The 21,501-nt window shown below is 33.9% G+C and overlaps 1 protein-coding gene across 1 annotated transcript; it reads right to left on the bottom strand.

Annotated features, from left to right (window-relative positions):
- Positions 1–310: 310 nt before the first annotated feature.
- Positions 311–16,096, bottom strand: LOC115970117 (beta-glucosidase 13-like). Its single transcript, XM_031089792.1, has 12 exons — positions 15,806–16,096; positions 5,535–5,645; positions 2,498–2,573; positions 2,315–2,392; positions 2,114–2,201; positions 1,778–1,991; positions 1,515–1,630; positions 1,180–1,400; positions 1,025–1,056; positions 825–930; positions 614–722; positions 311–479 (listed from the first exon to the last, which is right to left on the bottom strand). The coding sequence occupies exons 1-12, from the start codon at positions 16,094–16,096 to the stop codon at positions 311–313; spliced, it is 1,611 nt and encodes a 536-aa protein (XP_030945652.1).
- Positions 16,097–21,501: the final 5,405 nt, after the last annotated feature.

The following is a 21,501-nucleotide window of genomic DNA, read 5'->3' on the forward strand; positions in this document are numbered from 1 at the left end:
ATAATAGTTATCGATTTTAAAACATAAAAAGTGAAGGAAAAAAATTGATAAGTTTTTACGATGAAGAATTGAAGATGGCCAACGAGAGTGAATCACAATATTTATTATTATTATTATTATTATTATCAAGAGAATTACAAAAGATCAATTCAAAGAGAACTGGGCTGTTTACGCTCAACTCAGACCCACAGTGCTTGGAATACTCCGAAGCGAAAAGGTTCAAATTTATTATGATAATTAAGAAGGTTGGAACTAATTGTCACTCAAGAAAATTGGTCTGCATATGAGATCTGGGTAGTCCATCTTAAGCTTAACGTTTCACAAAGGACTTGAGCCATTTCGCAGACTTCTTGGGGATTCTGTTCAAGTTGTTAAGGTAGTCTGTATAAGCAAGCCCAAATCGAGCAGTGTAGCCTGACCCCATTTCCATGCAGTCCATTAAAGCCCACATGAAGTATCCATTTACGTTTACCCCCTTCCTGCACTCAAACAACAAATAACCTTTATGATGACTTTGTTTTATGGGACAAACTTGTTTTATGGTCCTATTTATGAATAATATTGCTATCTTCGAAAGGTAGTTGTTAGTACTTAGCACTTAATTTGAACTTACTTCATGGCTTCTGAAATAGCAGAAAGATGGCTTTTAATATATTTAATTCGCGCATTATCTTTCAATGCAGTCTTTATTGGGATAGTATCGTTTCGTTTCTCTGGATATCCTGTTACAAAGCATGCATAACTTGATTATATATCAAGATAAAAAATTTATATATTTTGTGAATTTTTTTTTTATCTGGAACTATTTTAAGTTAATTACTAACCATTTTCAGTAACGTAGAACTTGGGATTGTTGTATTCTTTCTTCATATAAATCAATGCATCCCTTAACCCTTGTGGATAGATATACATTTGAGTGCTACCTGGTGTCTGGTTTAACAATGAAATAACATGTTCTTAGATGATTTCTTCAAGTCATTGAGTTTAATCAATGTGTAAACAATTTAAAATGAAACAATCTTACCCGATCACCAATGGGTTTCCCATTTCTATCAACTATGACAAATGCAACAAACAGGAAAGATGGATTAGATAATACTAGCTACCAAAATCATATCTATGCCAAATTCAATTACAAGCTAAATTAAGATGTTTTGCAAAGGAAACCACAAAGTTTACCTTTGAGCTCAGCATACTGGTATTGACTAAAGGTAGAATAGTTATCATTTTTTTCAAACTGTTGGGAAAGCGCGTATCTAGATGTATAATAATTGACTCCAATAAAATCAAAGGACCCTTTAACTAAATTCTTCTCGGCTTCTGTGAATTCTGGAAGTCCATCCCTTATCAAAGCCTTCATGATGAATGGGTAATCTCCAAACACTAATGGTTCCATAAACCTATACATATAATTAGGGGGGGGGGGGGTAATTAGACATGATTTTTTTTTTTATCAAAAGGATTTGATTATATGAGTGCGTGTGTGTTTTATTGACTGTGATAAATATTCCCACCATCCAACCAGGAAGTCAAATGCTCTCTTGGCTGCATCTTTATCATGAAGTGTATCTCCATATGGCTCAAACCATTGTACCATTGGCGAAACACCGATTTCTCCCCCTTGAGTTGTCTATGAATAAAAAAATAAAAAATAAATAAAAATCTTAAATTATATAAATGACGTTGTATAGAAACAAAATGGGTGTCAGCTTATGATTGTCCTATTGGAAATTAATTCTACAAAACGAAAAAAGAAGATGATTCATATTGATTTTACCTGGTATTTTTCTTTGTAGTGTTTTGCAGCTGCGGCATGGGCTAAGATAATGTTATGGCTAGAAACATATGGATCTGTTGCAGGTTTTGGATTTGGGTTCCTAGTTTCATAACCGTACGGCCCAAAGATTTGTGGCTCATTGATAGTAGTCCAGTACTTCACTCGGTCACGAAAATTTTGGAAACAAATATCGGCATAGGCTTTAAAATCATCCCTATTATTAATAGTACGGTAACATCCAAGTACACATACACTGATTAATAATTATTATCTTTGGAGATATTGATATTGATAGTTCAAATAAGAAGTTTGATCAACTGGATCACATGAACCTACACAATCTGTCTGCTCAAGAAGCCCTCGTATTTGTCTTGCAGTGCTTGAGGTAAGTCAAAGTGGAAGAGTGTCACAAATGGGGTTATCCCTGCATGGGGAATTCAGAGTCTCATTTTTTGAGCAGTTGAAAAGGAAACTGGTCCTTGCATATATGAAGCACAAGCAGCAACTAGGGTTGTAAAGTCAAATATTGGTTCATACCATTTTTTATGAGTTCATTAATAAAACTGTTGTAGAAATTGATGCCCTCTTGGTTTACTCCACCAGCAACGGTCCCATCTGCATGCAAGTTGATTGATTATATAAATAGAACATAAATTTTCTTTTCTTTTCTTTTGAAATATTTTGTTGATTTGAGGGTGGCAATTTTGAAGAAAAAAGTACCAGGGAGGATTCTTGACCAGGAAACGGAAAATCTGTAAGTGTCTGCCCCCATATATTTTAGTAGTTGCACGTCCTCCTGTGACACCAACCAATTAGAGAAAGAAAGAAAAACACACTATAAGTATAAGGTACAAATTGGTGACCAGAAAATGACAACAATTTAAACAAGCTTATTTTCTGAAACCAGGTTAGTGCAAAAACTTGTTCTACTTGTAAAGCTTTCATCTATACTATTATTTAAAGGGCTTCTCCTATATGGATTCCTAATTTTTTGTTCAAAAATGCCCCTATAGCCTTTTATTAAAGTAAAGATAAAATTAAAGAGCAATCTGGTAAAAATACAATTTTAACTCTCACTAAAACATGGCCTAAAAAATAGGATCACTCTCCTGTTAATTTTAAATTTCTTTATCCACTTATAAATTACATTCCTCATTTTCATGGTTCTAAAATGCCCCTACATTCCTATATTTCAGTAGAGACAAAATTAAAGGATAATCCAGTAAAAATACAACTCTAACTCCTACTAAAACATTGCCTAAAAAATAGGGTCACTCTCCTATTTATTTTCAAACTGCTTTATCCACTTATAAATTAAATTTTCAAAATAAAAATTGTGGGGATCGTTCGATTGATAGGCCCATAGGATTCAGAATTGGTTGAGGATTGTTGGGTCAGTGGCCCATCCGAGGCCGTATACCCGTCCGAGGACATCATGCTCCTCGGCGGTACGCATCCGAAGACGATCGCGTCCGAGGACGATCAGGACGTGGTCTCGCCGCGATCAGATCTCAGAATTAGGTCATCTCAAAGGGTAGAGTAGCCGACTAAAAATGAAAGAGATAAGGCAAACAAATATCTGAAACTACAGCTGCCTCCGCATTAATGACCTCTCAACCAACTTTCTAGCCGCATTGATGTGGAGGTGATACTTGAACAGTAGGGAAGCAGCCTTACAGCTGCCCATAGGAAGTTCCAGGAGGTGCTAGATGGGACAGAAAGAAATCCCCCGGACACAACCTACACGTGTTCGGCGAGGATAGAGCGCAAAGGGGAGTATATAAACTAAAAGAAGAACATGAAGAAGGGGATCGGAAAAAGAAGGAAAGAAAAGAACAGACATAAACTGGAGAGAAGGAAGTAAGAGGAGAGAGAGAGAGTTGCACTAGGGACTAAAGAAAAACGTTCATTATACCAACAACAAAAAAAACCTTGTACGGGCTTGAGAGAAAATCTTGGAGGTAGATACCACAGTTAACCTAGTTCTTTACACCCACGCTCTACAAATCATATTGTCTGGGCCTTTTACGTACGAACCCCACACCGCTACGGTTCGTTACGAATCGTGTCCTTACAATGATAAAAATAAAATAAGTGATATAAGAAGCATTATAAAATGGTGTATTAAAATAAATAAATTTTTAATGTGTTAAAATTTCATTTTAATAGAACGCCTGATACTAGTGTTAGCCAATGGCAAGCTAGAAACAAACTATGACCACGAAACTTAACAGAATGACTCATAACCACCCAAAAAAAAAAAAAAAAAAAAGGCCACCTACAAAGATAGAAAAGGTACGAATTAAACTTTGGTCTAGATGAATCCCACCAGGTCGGCAGGTAGCCATAAGTCCATTGACACAAAAATTTCTACTACTTTTGTTATAACTTGCTTATTTAACAAGTTAAAAGTAGTGGAAGTAAAATGATAAGTTCATGTGGGTCTATGATTGTACCACTCACAAGTCAACACATGGAAAATTGTAGTAAAGTTGTGTGTGGGTCCGAGAGGTCTGCAATCCGGCCCAAACTCTATCTGGGCCCAGGGCCCGTGCCGAGGAGGTATCTTACCGAGGACGAATGATCAACGGCCGGGGTAGCAAGGGGAACAGCTGAGAACTTACCCTGTCCTCGGCATTCCAGAACTTCAATGGGAAGACCAACATCATGGTGGAGGCAATCCCCAAACAGCCCCCTTAAGGGGATGTGAACGGAATGGGGCCCATAGGGAAGCAGGGTGTGAAATTGGACCAAGGAAAATGCGTCCCCTCTTCACTAAATGCACCTGCCAATACTCAGAACTGATTAATGAGAAAAGACATTTGGACGGTGTAAATTTCGATCCATGCAACTAATAGAAAGTTAGACGGGACGGTTGATGGGATGGATACAGAAATAAGCTCCTGCCTGACCTACAAATGGAGGGTCAGGATCAACCAAGACGGACTATATAATAAAAAGGAAGGTGCAGCAACCAGGAGGCTGGGAAAAATGGCCAAAAACCAGAGCCTCCCAGCCCACCTCCAGGAGAAAGACTCCATGGGTGAAGATAACCTAGACACGCACGAATACCACGAAAAACCCACCGCCTGGTGACTAAGGCCTAGCCTTTCAAACCCACGCTCTACAAATGATATTGTTTGGGCCCTTTTTACGTGCAAACCCGACACTATTACGGTCCGCCACGAATCGTGTCCTTATAAAAATTATATATATATATATATATATAAAAAATAAAAACACTTTTTTTTTGCTACAAAATAGAACCACTAAAAAAAAAGCCTCACTTATAAATTAAATTTTCAAAATAAAAATTATATATATAAAATAAAAACTTGTTTTTTTTTTTGCTACAAAATAGAACCACCCAAAAAAAAAACAAGTCTCATCGTATATGTATAGTGTGACATGTTATTTAAAATTTTAAATAATATAACAATAGATATATTTTTAGATTTATAATATATCTAAATCGATTTATAAAATATATCCATTATAAATAAGTATGATCTTTTTCATTCTGATAATAAACAACAAATAATTCCTTTTGGTCGAACTTAGGAAATGATATGTGATGAGCATGAGATATAAAAAAGGTCAAACTTTTGAAATACATGGGTAGTGCTTAAGTGCTTTAATTATATTCTATCTTTAGTTGTGTATCAAAAAAAAACTTTAGTTTTCTTGCTTTGACCATTTGTAGAGTAGAGTTGTTTTTATCATTTATTAATAATTATGTAGCAATATTCATATATACTTTGAAACGATGGTATGAATCAACTGCTCTGTCCTTGTCTCCAATTCCATCATCGATATTATGATCCCAGGTGCTTGGTCCTCTCCCTCCTTCATCACCTGCTCCTTCTGTCTACACCATGTCAATACATGTCACTATTTATGCAACACAAGTATTCTATATTAAATCCAAATTGTTAATTAGATCTATTATGAATAGTACTTGGTTAAACAAACAAACATCAATATCCTGCACAACGGAATAGTAAATAACACAAAATATGATGGCTTAGGAAAACAAATTAAACAAACTAGTTTCACAATATAAAAAAACCTAAGGAGAAACATTCCCAAAAAGCAATCCACTATAGTAAAGTAAAGTTTAAGATTTAGTAAAAAACCTTTGTCTTAGATTCTACAATCCCAAAAGATGAACTTATAGTAGAAACCTTCTATCATATCCTACTACATCAGAGCCTCTGAACTCTTCAATGTATGAACGTTCCACGAATGATCCACTTACAATCACAATCGGAACCTTTGACTAACTACAAGAACTTCTTGAAGATTTTTTTCACAACAGTAAGTCTGTGGTGGTTGCTAAGGCTTCTACTTCTTCACCAAACAAACTTCAAATTTATTTTGAAACTCCTCATATGGTGAAATTAAGAGAACTTGGTTACAAAAACCCTAGCAACACAAATGGATCGTTTCTTTCTCTAAAAAAACCTTATAATAATTGGCTCATAACATCTTGTAAATAACGGTTCAAACGAATCTTAAATCAGGCTTCAAATGGACAAGTTATGGGCTTTTTTCACGTCGCTGATTTTTGTTGAAACTCAAATCTTGATAGATTGAAAGGTATCAAGCCAGCTATCAAGGAGGCAAAAGGTGACTTAGAAGGGCTAGATTGATTGAGATGTATCGAGGAGGTACCAAGATAGCTATCAAAGGTATCGAGAGGTATTGAGCCAACTATTGAGGTACATGCTGAAATTCATTTTTCTTGAGCAAACTTTGTGTCTTCAACTTAATCTTCAATTACAACTTTAAAACATATCAAAACTCAATAGAAGAACATAATTTGGATTTTCTTGACAATACCAAAACACATAAACCTTAGAATCTTCCCTTTTGTCAATCCAAGACAAAACCTCAATTACAAAAATATCCCAGTTACAAAGAATGAATCCATATTCAACTAAACTAGCCTAATCTAACAACCTGTCTCGAGAAATCATAGCACAAACTAGGATTGATAGTTTTGATTGGCTTCATATTTGTCTTTTCTTAAAGCACTTAACAAACACATTATGCACATTATGTGGAAAATAAGACAAATAATACACAAGTAAAGCTCAAGATTATGTATACCAATAAAAATTGGCACAAAACCCCAAAGTACATAATGCTCCTCCTAAGTAAATAAAACACATCTCCCCCTTACAAAAACATGTATTGCTCCTCCTAAGTAAATAAAACACATCTCCCCCTTACAAAAACATGTATTGCTCCCCTAACATGTAGAAACTCCAAATACCAATTTTCTCCCCCTTCTTGTCATGATTGACAGAATGCTACAAAGTGTTACCAAGGAAACATAAAAGGGATCAAAGAGGCACAAAGAATCCATAAACAAACATCAATAGAATGAAAACAAGATGCTATGGATACTAAGGGGACAACATATGGTAAATAAGAATGACACACTCATGGAATGCAAACAAATAAAACTCCCACTATAAAGAGCAAGGGTATAAGAACAACATTCTTCCATTTTTTAAAAAAAAAAAAAAATTATAGAAAAACTGTTAGAGAAAAAACATTTTGAGGAGAAAAATGAATCACAAAAAAAAAAAAAAAAAGATTGCACATAGAATACCAATATTCTCTCTTTCATTTTATGCAAATCTTGACACTATGTGACCCATGAACAAAGGTATACAAACACTTCTAAGCATGATCACTTAAGACTATTTTCCATGAAATAAAAATTCACGCATACAAGGGGTTTTCATGTGGTCAGTGTCTTATAAAATCATATCAACCTCAAAAATAGAGAAAAATTTATGAAAAGAAACATTATAAAAAATTCCAAGGATTTCAAATCAATCAAAGGGTATTGACCAAGGAAAACCAATAAAACAAACTAGTTTTACCACCCAAAAAAAAAAAAAAATATATATATATATATATATATATATCTGGGGGAATCTTCCCAAAAAGCAATCCACTATAGTAAAGATAAGTTTAAGATCTAGTAAAACCCTTATCCCTAAACTTTACAATCCTAATAGATAAACTTACAATAGAAACCTTCTACTGCATTAAAACCCCTGAACTCTCAATATATGAACCCTCCATGAATAATGCACCCACAAACACAATCAGAACCTTTGATTGACTTCAAGAACTTCTTAAGAGTTTTCTTTATAGCAATAAGTATGTGATGGTTGCTATAGCTTTAGCTTATTCACCAAACAAACTTTAGATTTACTTTGTATCTTTGGTATGGTGAAATTAAGAGAACTTGGTTACAAAAAACCTAGTCGTAAAAATGGTGTGTTTCTCTCTCTATAAAAATCCTTCTAATAGATGGCTTATAACATTCTTTAAAAATCAGTTCAAATAGATCTCAAATCATGCTTCAAATAGACAAGTTATGAGCTTTTTCATGTCGCTAATTTTTGCTAAAATGCGAATCTCGGTAGATTGAGAGGTATCATGGAGGTTTCAAGATACCTATCGAGAAGTATCGAGCTAGCTATTGAGGAGGCAAAAGGGGGGCCTAAAAGAGCTCGATAGATCGAAAGGTATGAGGAGGTATTGAGATAGTTATAGAGAGGTATTCAGTTAGCTATTGAGGTACATGCTGAAAATAGACATTTTATGAGCTTTTCTTAAGCAGGCTTTGTGTCTTGAACTTGATTTTCAATTACAACTTTAAGACACATTAAAACTCAATAAAATAACAAAATTTGGCATAGTTTGACAATACCAAAACGCATGAATCTTACATATATATATATATATATATATATTGTTTGTGTGTTTAAACCCCTTTAAAGCAGATTGTTTAACATACTATATTAGTCAAGTAATTACTGAGGTTAATTATCCAGATCTAGGTTAAACAATAATCAATCATATCATGCAAAGCAGCGGAAAATAAATAACACCACGATATGATGACCTAGGAAAACCAATGAAACCAACAATTTCAAGGTAAAAACTTGGGGAGGTTTGGTTCTAACTATGCTCAAGGTAAAACAAATCCACTAATAGAGAATTGAAGTTTTTACAGAAGATTTAACCCTAAATCTATTGCTACCTCCAGTAGTAACTTACTGACACGACCACATGCAAGTTTCGAATCCATGGACTCCTTCTCTCTTAGATTTGTAGCACATAAGCACCCACGCTTGTGATTTTGAGATCCCACTCAAAGGTTTCAGATCATGACTTGTTGATCTATGCAGTAACTAGATTCCACCAACACTTGATTGTAGATCTTATTTCAGTAGACGCTTGTAGAGTTAAAAGGTACAAAACCTCTCATATCTCAAAGGAGTAACTCACAAGTCCTCCAAAAGTCTTCAAAACGTGGCTAGGGTTTTCCTTTTATATGTAGGAGTGTTGGACTGAAACCCTAAACATTTTTGCGGGCTTAGGCCTGTTTTAAAATTCTACAAAAATTATTTTTCTGCGATTCTCAATTGATCGAGCCTTATCCTTCGATCGGTCAAGCTTCACAGAAAATTAATTCTTTTTCCTGCAGCTTGTACATTGTTGAGTTTTGACCTATACAGCTTTGACCAATGTCTAACACCTATCTTAGACATGTTTTTGTTCTCGGTTTGCCAACACTTACAAGTTGAAATTCTAAATATTTAATCCTAAATCTTTAGAACCTAATAATCTCCCTCTTTGGCAATCCGTGACATAACACACTTTAAAAAAGGATTGCTCAACTCAAGAATTAGCTCAACTTACACATTATTGCCCAAATACAATTCCATCACAATCCACTAACTATTAGTTGCTAGAATAGACAACAGATGAGAAAGAATTAACCTGTAAATTCCTAAAACACTCAAAACAAAACCATAAACGCATGTGTGGAAATTACAATATAAATCCAGTAAATAAAAACTGAACTTGAATTCACAAAACATAAGAGATAGACAGAATATCAAAAGAATAAACATCAAATAAACTATCATAGTCAATGAACCAGCAATGTTTGTGAAACAAGAACAATAAATTAAAACAAATATACATCAAAACAATGAGAAGAAAAAAAAATATCAAAATCTCTCATCGACAAAACACTAAACAACTCCCCATAAATACAAAATCTCTCTACCCTACCCCTAAATACAAGAGCCCTAACCTAAACCTACTCCCCCTTTTTGTTACGTATTGCCAAAGGCAACCATCAAGGGTCAGAGGGTGGAGGAGGTGGAAAAGCACTCCTATACTCGACAAAGTCTACCCTCAAGGTAGCAACCTCAGTGAGTAGCTCATCAATAAGTTGTCCATGAGCCACCTGAGTAGTCATAAATGACTCTATAATGGCACGGAGTGAGAAAGGAGGGGTAACAGTAGGGTCAATAGTATCATCATCACCAATAGGATCCATAGCTGCAATATGATCCACATGAACCTCCTCAGCCGCAGGCTGATCACCAGAGGCAAGAGCTGTAGTAAAAGCTTCACCTCTTGGTCTCTTTGAAGTCCCAAGGCTTGGTTCAACACTCTTCATCTGAGCCTGTCGCTATCTGAGAAAAGTGGTTCCTATAAGGGCAATGATATGAACTAATTCTAGAGCAGGAAAGTCTTCTAACCCTAGAAAGTTCAACACCCTATATATAAACACAGGAAAGAACAGCTTTTGTGCTTTGGATTTACTCCTATAAATTTCAACAATGGTCTAAATGAATAGGAAAGGAAAACACATGGACCCATCTATGATGAAGGCATAAAGGAAAGCACATCTGTCTAAAGGAATGGTGTGAACATGAGAGATAGGGAAGATGTTATGACAAGCTATCCTTAAGTAAAGATAGTTAAGCTTAGTAAACTCACATGAGTTTATCCTTGGTTTAGATCCCCAAGTTACTGATCTTTCACAGAGTAAAGACATCACATCATCTATAGAAGGAGACTCACTGTATGGATATGTGGGTCTACGAACCAAAGGTACACCTAGAGTTTTAGAAACTACACGTTTAGTTATCCTAAACTCTTTACCTCTAATCCATGTAGTCAAATAATGACTACCTGTATCCTTAGAATAAACATAGATGGTTCGAGTAGAACTTTCTAATCAAGGCAGTAGAAGGAGGATCAAAAACATCACACAAGGATACCGAATTCCTAGACACTAGACTCCTACGAATGGAAGGATCTAACTCATCTAGGATAATCTGTCTTTCCCCCCAAATAGACCTAAACTTGGTTAAGGTCTCAAAAATTTCCTCAGACCTAGCTGTAGGAAACCTAACCCTATCAACCTGAGTAGAAAAGGATGATGTGGTTCTATTGGCTTTGGTCTTATACTTTTTACCAACCTTAGGAGACATGACTAAGGGTAAAGAAAAAGGAAAAACCAAAAAAAAAAAACAAAAACCAAGGTTAGACAACATCAGATAGAGTTAGAGCACAAGTTAACATGAAATTTTAAAAAACTATATGATGCATGATGTATATACACATATGATGCATGATCTAATGCTCTAAAATAGTTCAATTTTATCTCAATCTTGAAAACCCTAATTTTCCAAAAACCCTTATATTGATCAATTGAACAACACAAAAAGTATAAAAACATGTTATAATCACTCAATTAAATAATATCATAAGCCAATTTCAATCAATTTTATCCAATTGAACAAAATCCCCAAATTCCTCAAGAACACATAAACCCTAATTTCAAAATTTTGAAGAAATCATGAAATTTTTTAAATTAAAGTATGTGAATCATGTTTACATGATGCACGAACAAAAACCCACCAACAAATTGGATCAAAACAATCAAAAACCCTAAAATCTCTTTAGTTCGAAATTTTTGAAAAATTGATGAAAAATTCATGAATGCATATAATATAAGAAAAAAAGAGGGTCAAAAGAGTCTTACCAAATGTTTAGGAGAAAAACCTTTGAAGTTTTGACTCAGAAAAAGACAAAAAAAAAAAACAAAAAAAAAAAATGACTAAGAGGAATTGAGAGAGGGATCGAAGAAGATGACCAAAAAAAAAATGAAGAACAAGGTTTAGATTCCTCTTATTTCTTTTCAAAAAATGATTTTCGATCAGTTGGAAGGAAACAAGCCAGGAATCAAAAATATTTTAAAAATAGGTTCGACTGATTGGAAAGAATCGAAGGAGTAATCGAGTCAAACAAAGAGTTTTAGCCTTAAAATTTGGTTTTTTTTTTTTTTTTTTTTTTTTTTTTTTTTCTATCGGTCGAAAAACAGGTTCAATCAATCAAATCTTGAAAAATCAGAAAATTTTGAAAACCTAGGAATTTTCTGTAGAAATCTTTTTAAAATGGTTTTTATGATATGAGATGCATGTTAATGATTCCAAATATTTTCAAAAACACTTTCCCTTCAATCAAATCAAAAAAATTTATCAAGCTTCAAAAATTTTCCTCACACAATTTTTACCTCAAAACCCCAAAAAGTATTAACATTTCAAGAAGCACAATTTTGGATGGCCACAAAAGGTAACACACAATCACGTGCAGAGAGTTTAACAAATACTTGCTTGTGGTGTGTGCAGCTAGTAAGTGTATGAAATACCTAAAAATGTGATATGTAGATGAAAATTAAATGCAATTCTACATTATCAATCACATAAGTTTGAAAGTGACTATCACCTAAAAAGTTACATCATATAACTCCCACATCTCCTAGAAAACTTGCAATCATGTAAAAGCATTTTTCTTTTATTCTTTTTCTTTTGATGCCTTTTTTTTTTCCTTTTTTTTTTCTTTTGAATTCTCTTTTGATTTTCACATTCTTTTCACAATTAACACCTCGTTTAATCTTGTTGTGCAAGTGCTATACCTTATCGAGCACGACTTTTATAATTTACACATAGGTGTTCATGTTTGACAAGTAACAGTAGTGAGATTGTTATTTATACCTTTCTCCTAAGATATTTTTAGTCCTTACCATCAAAAGAATGTGACTTCAAAATCAAAAGCATGTGTTTAAAATCATATACAACTCACACAATATAAGCACTACATAGCACAAATTAGCAAAGTATAGAAAAAATAGCTCATCTAAACTAAACAAGGTACACAATCATGAAATGCAAATTTCATAGGCCAACCTCAATTACACACTTGAAGATGTGTAATACAGACAAATTTTTTTTTCTTTTTTTGGGAAAACTTAAAAACATCATAAATAGACTTAGAATGAAATGCATGAATGTAATGCAAATGCAAATCCTAATTAAAAATTAAAAAAAAAAAAAAAATTTGGTCACAAGAGATCAAAAGAATTTACACAAAGACCATGTTAGATAGACTCACTGAGACTGAGTCTTTTGCATCCACACTCTTTTAGATGTAAACTTGGAATTGGAGTTTCTAGATGAATTAGGTCTAAATTCAACTCCTGTATTGGCATAAAGGTTAAGAACCTTTACCAATTCATGAATAAGTGTCATAGAATCTTGTGCTTTTGGCACAAACATTTTTTGTTTGGTTGCTTACTTTGAAGCTTGCAACTTAAAACAATTTGGGCGAGTATGCCCAGTTCCACCACAAAAAATGACAAAACCATTGAGGTTTATGTTGTTTCTTGCTTCCAAGATGATTGGGATTCTTGGGTTTTGACTCACTTAGATCTACCTTAGTTCTCCTAATAGCTAGAACTTCTTTCTTAGGTACCTTAACTTCAGGTAAAGAAATAATAAATGTAGCAGGTACAAACTTAGGAGGAAGAACAACATAAGTAGAAACACTCTATACAAACCCTAACCCTGTCTTATCATAAAAATATTTTTAAACATTTAACATATCATCTAGTTTAGAAGTAGAAGTCCTATCGAGTTGTTCTCTAGCAACAGATAATTCAGATTCTAAATTTTTAACTTTCTCAATCAAAGACAAGTTCTCAATCTTAACAGAGATTTATGAGTTCATTAGCATCAAACAATTTGACCAACAAATTTTTCTTTTCTTGTTTAAGAATGTTTATCTTCTTTAAACCTATGTCAACATTCATGGCATCCTTTGCTGCAATCTTGCAAAACTTATTATAAGCCTCTTGCAAGTTAGCATTCTCAGAGAGTTCCCATCAAAAGGGCTCTCCTCAACAATTTCAGGCTCACTTACTTCAACAATAGTAGTGAAAGCCATGAAATTTCCTTCTTGGTCACTTTCAAACTCGTGATTAGAAACTTCATCACCACTACGGGTAACAGCCATAGGCTTTCCCTTAGATCTCAAGTAAGTAGGACATTCTGACCTAAGGTGACCATAACCTTGGCAACCAAAATACTGTTGACCTAAAGAATTGTTAGAGGATTGAACAACCTTATCTTTTGATTTTTCAAAATTTTTATTTTTGGTTGTTTCATTCTTCTTCACATTCTTAGTGTCAGCATTGTTTCGATTTCTTGCCCTTCTGTTATTGTTCCTCAAAAAGTTTCTAAAGTTCTTGGCAATATAAGCTATCTCTGTAGAAGAGATTTCATCATCAAATCCACCATCATCAACAGATTTAAGAGTCATAGATTTGGATTTGTTGGTTTTGGGTAGGTCAGACTCATAAGACTGTAGAGATCCTGCAAGTTCATCAACAAGGATGGTGTCCACATCTTTGCTTTCTGTTATAGCAGTGACTTTAGGTCTAAAATCCTCTGTTAAGGATCTAAGAATATTTCTAACTACTTTAGGTTGATCATATACTTCACCCAAATTAAAAAGCAAAGTTCACTGTGTCATTCAGTTTGGCATAGAACTCATCTAAAGTTTCATCATCAAACATCCTAATGCTTTCAAACCTAGAGGTCAATTGCTACAATTTATTAATTTTTACTGCCTTAGTGCCTTCATGCACAATTTGCAAAATATTTCAAGCAGTATGAGCAACCTCTACATTAGAAATTCTTGTAAACTCTTCCATAAAAACAACATAAAAACAACATTGAATATAGCATTCATAACCTTGTTATTAAAGCTTGCTGCTTCCTTTTGAGTAGTGATCCATTCACTAACAAGAGTGGTAGGTCTCTCCCAACCATTCTCAACAGAAAGACACACCCAAACAAGAGCTAACCTACTGTAATACCACTTGTTTGTTTGTTTGTTTGTTTGTTTAGACCCCTTAAAGAAAATTGTTTAACATAATATATTAGCCAAGTGATATTTAGGTTAATTATCCAAATCTAGGTTAAACGATAATCAATCATATGATGCAAAGCAACGGAAAATAAATAACACCACGATATGATGACCTAGGAAAACCAATGAAACCAACAGTTTCAAGGTAAAAACCTGGGGATGATTTGACCTAGCTATTCTCAAGGTAAAACAAATCCACTAATAAAGAATTGAAGTTTTTTCAAAAGATTTAACCCTAAATCTATTACTACCTCCAATAGTAACTTACTAACACGATCATGTGCAAGCTAGGAATCCACAGACTCCTTCTCTCTTGGATTTGCAGCACATAAGTACCCACGCTTGTAACTTTGAGATCTCACTCAAAGGTTTCAGAACACAGCTTGATAATCTATGCATCAGCTAGATTCCACTAGCACTTGATTGTAGATCTTGTTCCGATAGATGCTTAGAGAGTTAGAAGGTACAGAACCTCTCAAATCTCACATGAGTAACTCACAAGTATTCCAAGAGTCTTCAAAACGTGGCTAGTGTTTTCCTTTTATATGTATAAGTGTTGGACTAAAACCCTAAACGTTTTCACGAGCTTGGGCCTATTTAAAAATTCTGCAAAAATTATTTTTCTGCAATTCTCAATCGGTTGAGCCTCATCCTTCAATCAGTCGAGCTTCACAAAAAATTAATTCTTTTTCCTGCAGCTTGTACATTCTTGAGTTTTGACCTTTATAGCTTTGAGCGATGTCTAACACCTATCCTAGACTTGTTTTTTTCTCAGTTTGCCAACACTTACAAGTTGAAATTCTAAACATTTAATCCTAAATCTTTAGAACCTAACATATAAATATATATATATATATATATATACACAAATGTATGTGTATTTATAAGTAAGAGGGAGGGAGAGAGAGAGAGAGAGAGAGAGACCTGAAGAGCAGAAGTGGAGCAACCAAACTTGAAATCAACAGGGAAGTCCTTTCTTTTTACTTTCTTGGGATTAGAAATTACTGTAGGTTGAACTACTTGGACTCCAGTGAGAACTTCATCAAGAGTTGTAGTTGGTGGAACAACATGTCCTTTCCAATTTTTAATGGTAGTTTTTGATTTCTTTAAAGAACCCAAATCAGCCATAGATGGCCTCATTGTCAATGCAAGGTTAAGTGCCACATAAAGAAATAGATAAAGAGAGAGATCAAGCAATGCAAGGTTAAGTGCCATATTAAGAGAGAGAGATATATGAAACTTCAAAGGATGGTTAGGGATCTAGAGCTAAGGGCTATCTATAGATTTAAGGTGATCATAAAAGAGTTCGGAAAATTTGTTTAACATCATTAGCTTTGTCTCATCTATCTATCTATTTCTACATATATATATATATATATGAGCTAAAATATATCATTTATTATTGTTACGCTGCTGTTAAACCACATCATCCACACAATTTTAAACTCTCCCTGTCTATTTTTAACTCTTTTTCTTTTTATTAATTCACAACTTACCTTTTATCCTCCTTTATTTTTGGCTCTTCTTATTCACATCATTTTACTACAAATTTGCAATTCTCTCTCCCATTCTATGTATGGCTTTCCCACATAAAAATATTATTTATCTCTCTCTCTCTCTCTCTCTCTCTCTCTCTCTCTCTCTCTCTCTCTCAATTTTTTTTACTATTTTTTGATGGATTTTTTTTTTATCTTGCATCTCTACTTTAGGTTGATTAATTTTTGTATTTTTTAGAACTCTACTTTGGGTTGATGTGGTTTAGTTTTGTGTTTTTAAATTATTATATTTTTCCTTTTATTTGATTTCATAGATGTTATCTTCTTGCATTACAAAGATAGTATATACAAATATAATGTTAGTCTATACATAGCATAATTTAGATAATTTGGTATTTATTACTATATATTTTATTTTTAATCTTTTTCTTCTCATCTTATTTACTATAAATTTGTTATTATCTCTCATATTCTCTCCTGAAAATAACTATTACTATATATTTATTAATTTTAGTAATTTGTTTCAATAAAATTGCACTTTGCCCTCCTCAACAATATTATTGATCCTTTTTAAAGGCTATAAGAAAAATTTTATTGATCTAAAATTTAAAATAAATTTAACAAGCTCAAAAAAATTAGCATAACAACAAAATTTATTAATAGCAAACTTAAGACCAAACAACACCCCAAAACAAACCCATGACAAACACATACACAAAAAGAGAGAAAAATGGTCTAAAAAGAAAAAGGCACCCGACACGCAAGACACTAAAATAAATAAATAAATAAAATTTAAACTAAGTGAGACCTTGGACTAGGGGCAGGAAAAGGGAGGCGTTGGGCCTGGGCAAGTGGGCAACTGCAGCACAACACAACACAGTCGTAGCAGTAAATAGACCAGCACCGCGCCACCACCAGTCCACTATCCTCAAATTTGGTATTATTTCCTTTTTTTTTATTGGAATATCTTATCTCTCTCATAAATCTCTATTGCCGAAAATTGCTAAGCTTTGTTGGTTGATTAGCTTGATTTGATAATTTAAGTTATGAAGAAAATAGAAAGAGAGGCAGAGATGAGAGAATTCTCTCCACAAATTACACTCACCGAAAATAGAAGAAAGAGAGAGGTAGAATGCTCAATCTCTCTCTCTCTTTCTCTCTTTAATAAATTTAAAGAGAGAAAGAGATATCTGCAACTTTGAAATTTATTGGTTAGTTGTTGAGTGCTTGTGTGCATAGTGCTGGTGTGTTGTGTGTAGTGATTTGTAGATTATTGAATATTTAATGAGATGATAAATTCAAATTATATTTATTTTTAGATTATGAAAAAGTCAACAACAAATATTTGATTTTTTCAAAAAGAAAAGATTCAAATGATTTCAAAGATTTAAAAAAACGCCGAGATTCCTTTTCTTAAATAATTGCATTGTAATTTATTTAAAATAATAATAATGATTTGTGTATTTGTCTTTGTTAATAGTTTGTTAATACTAAATGAATGCTTATTTGAAGTTTCATAATTTTTTTTTTTTTTTTGGTTTATACTTATACCCCTCTAACTCCAAGTCCTAGCTCCATCCTTACCCCATCTCCATGCAAACCCTCAAAGCCCTGCCCGAATAAAGTACCCCTTCACGTTGACTCCCTTTCTACACTCAAGAGTTAGAAAATTTTCTTGACCTTGTTTATCATCTAATGCAATCTCTATGGGAATAGTGTCATCTCGATTATCTGGATATCCTGTTGCAAGTTGCAAGGCATAACTTGGTCATTTCCAAAGAAGAGAAAAAAAATATACTTTGAACTTAAACCAACCCACCAACTATTCTCGGTTCGCAGCATAGAATTTGATATTATGGTACTCTTGCTTCATATAAATCAATGCATCCCTTAATCCTTGTGGATAGACATAAATTTGTCTGCAACCTAGTGTCTGGATTAACAATGAAATAATATGTTCTTAGGGTAAGTCCTTGATTTAAATCTATTTTAACATGTCAATTTAAAAGAAAATGATCTTCCCAGATCCCCAATGAGTGCCCCATTTCTATACTATGACAAATACAACAAACAGTAAAGATGGATTAGATAATCCTAGCCATTAAATAAGATCTAATTGTGAAAGTTCAATTAGTGTGAAAAACACTAATGAATGTTTAGACCCCCCCAATTTCAAATTTAACCAATACAAGTTTACACCCAAACAATAGATGTGCGGAATAATAGGTATAAGCAAAAACCCAAACAAATAAACAACTCTACACCATAATTAATCACAACACAGCAGCAATTGAAAGGCAAGAGCAAGGTTTAGAGAGATGCAAACACAAAGATAACACCGGCACGTGTTATCGAAGAGGAAACTGAAGAACTCGACGAAAAACCTCTCTACCATCCTCCAAGCGATAAAATGATCCACTAAAGAATAAAGTTGGAGTACATGGATAACAAAAGACCCTTCAAGCCTAGTCTACCCAATGTACTTGAGCCCTCCAAGCTCCTGTTACCAACTGGTTAAGCCTAACCGTGTCTTCTCTAGCTTTCCAAATCCCGCAATAAGCCCATTGCATCAATCAAGTGAATTAGTCGTCTTTGAATTGCTTCCCAAGCACCAAAATACCTCCTCACTGATATAGGTATGGTGAGATAAGGATTTAGCAAATGAACCTCTCAAGGATATGTTAATAGAGAGGGTGAGAGTAGAGGAATTTGGATAATTAAATGTTTAAGATTGTGGATGAGTCAATCTTAGTTTTCTCTAGGATTTCTCTTTCAAAATTCTCACTGGAAGCTCTCTACATTTCATGAGTATAAGGGTATTTATAGTATGATATGTGAGGAATGTGAAAAGACACTTTTTTCTGCAAAACAGGACATTCTAGCGACTTAGTCTCACGAGTGGGATGAGTGGCGAGTTTGAGTCACGAGATAATTGTCAGGTCAGACTGTACTTTTTGTCCTGTAGTGCTCCAGCTGTCATAACCCTTCAGCTTCCTACATGCTTCACACGTGTAGCATTTTGGCAAGTTGCCAGTCGCGAGTCACTCGCAAGATACAGTCGCAAGAAACCTCTTGAATGCTCACACACTTGAATTTCTTCACGCTCTCTCACTCACAACCCTTACATAATTCCCACTTAAATACAAGGTATCTAATTGCTGAATTATAAGTAAATTTGGCACAGAATAATACCAACACATAGTTGAATAAATTCAACCTTACAAATTCCAATATAATTGTGGGCATTACATACTAATTATAAATAATAGAAATCCTCTAGAAGTTGTGTACAAAAGTTTAACTGTCAAGTTAACGTCGAATGCCACTTTAGCTAATTTCTTCCGTAAATTCAAGAAGTTCATCGCTTACCAAAGCCTTCATAATGAATGGCTAATCTCCAAACATTAATGGCTCCATAAACCTATTTTTAGGATAGAGTTTAACGACTTAAAAAAAGATGAGAAAGACTTTTTTTATATTAAAAAAAAAAAATTTACAAAGATCATTTGTATCTATTTCATTAAGGGTGACAAACCATCCAACCAAGAAGTTAAGTCAAATGCTCTGTTTTATGCATCTTTATCATGGCATGTATGCCCGGGTGGCTCAAACCATTGTGTCACTAGCGAAATACCGATTTCTCCTCCTTGGAATGGCTATGGATTGAAAAACAAATTATACAACTAATTTTGTATAGAAACAACAAAAACAAAATTAGTTATTCTAACACAAAATTGGCATGTATAATATCTTATGCGAATGTTAGCTTAATTATTATTGGCCTATTGGAAATGCAGCAAAACGAAAATTTTGATCAATGAACTATCTCCTGGTATTTTTCTTTGTAGAGTTTAGCAGCTGCAGCATGGGCTAATATAAATATATAATGTGATGATTAGCAAGGAAAGGATCTGTCACAGTTGCATTCGGGTTAGACATTCCTACTTTATAACCGTACTGTCCCAAGGACTTGGGGCTCATTGAGTGCTTCACTCGATCACCAAAATATTGGTAACAACTAACAATTTCGGCATAGACTTTAAAATCATTCCTATTAATAGTAAGGCAGCAACAAAGTACATTAATTAATATCTCACAACAATTTAATAGTTTTTTTTTTTTTTTAAGAGAAACAATTTGATAGTTTAGGTGATTAGGATCTGTTTGGTAAGAAAATTCTAATAACGTTGTTTGTATTTTTGAAAATACTTGTAGTTGAAAAAGTGTAAAAATATGTGTAATGTTGTTTAAATATTAAAAATTGTTGTTTAAACAATAGTAACAAACGGGCCCTAAAATAGTAACTCTTATCAACCGGAAGAAAATGAACCTACAAAATCTGGTAGCTCAAGAAGTCTTTGTATTTATCTTGCAGTGCTTGCAGTAAGTCAAAGTGGAACAATGTCACAAATGGGGTTATCCCTGCATGAAAAACCATGTCACAGCCAAGTTTGCATGCTCCTGTAAATCACAGCTCAATCTCTCTCTCTTTCTGAATCATTCTCAATCAATAGTCTTTTTTCTCTCTTTTGTTTTCCATCTTTCCAATATAATTACTTTTGAAGTCAGTTCTTGATTTGCAGGCTCTAGAAGCACACTGACACAAGACATTGAATAAACACACCTGAAGCCTAGCTAGTTTCCCCTCTCCACTGATAGTATTTCCCCTTGGGGATATTAACCAAATAAGATCAATGTAATCAATCCTCTAAACAAATTTGATATGTTAAGAGAGAATCAGTCTTGAGGGCGATAGTCAAATATGAAACTCATGTCAACGAATCACCCATTGCAGCTACTGTTGCGTTTCCTCTTTGTTGCTGTTGACTATATACATGTAACGTTTCAGAAAACGTTTTCTACGTACTCTTAAAAAGCGACAATCATTTTGTGATCTATTAGGCTTGTTTTCTATTAATTTGTGTTTTCCGTCACCCCAAACATTAGAAAATATGAAATTCTTGTTTTAGAAAACATTTTCTACTAAAACAAGCTTAGTATGAAAATTTAGGAAGAAAAACTTGCCATTACTCATATGAAGCTCGATAGGATTGAAAAGAAAATCGGCCCTTACCCTTTTGTATTAGCTCATTAATGAAACTGTTGTAGAAGTTGATTCCCTCT

The sequence above is a fragment of the Quercus lobata genome, chromosome 2 (genome assembly GCF_001633185.2).
Source record: "Quercus lobata isolate SW786 chromosome 2, ValleyOak3.0 Primary Assembly, whole genome shotgun sequence".
Classification (NCBI taxonomy): Eukaryota; Viridiplantae; Streptophyta; class Magnoliopsida; order Fagales; family Fagaceae; genus Quercus; species Quercus lobata.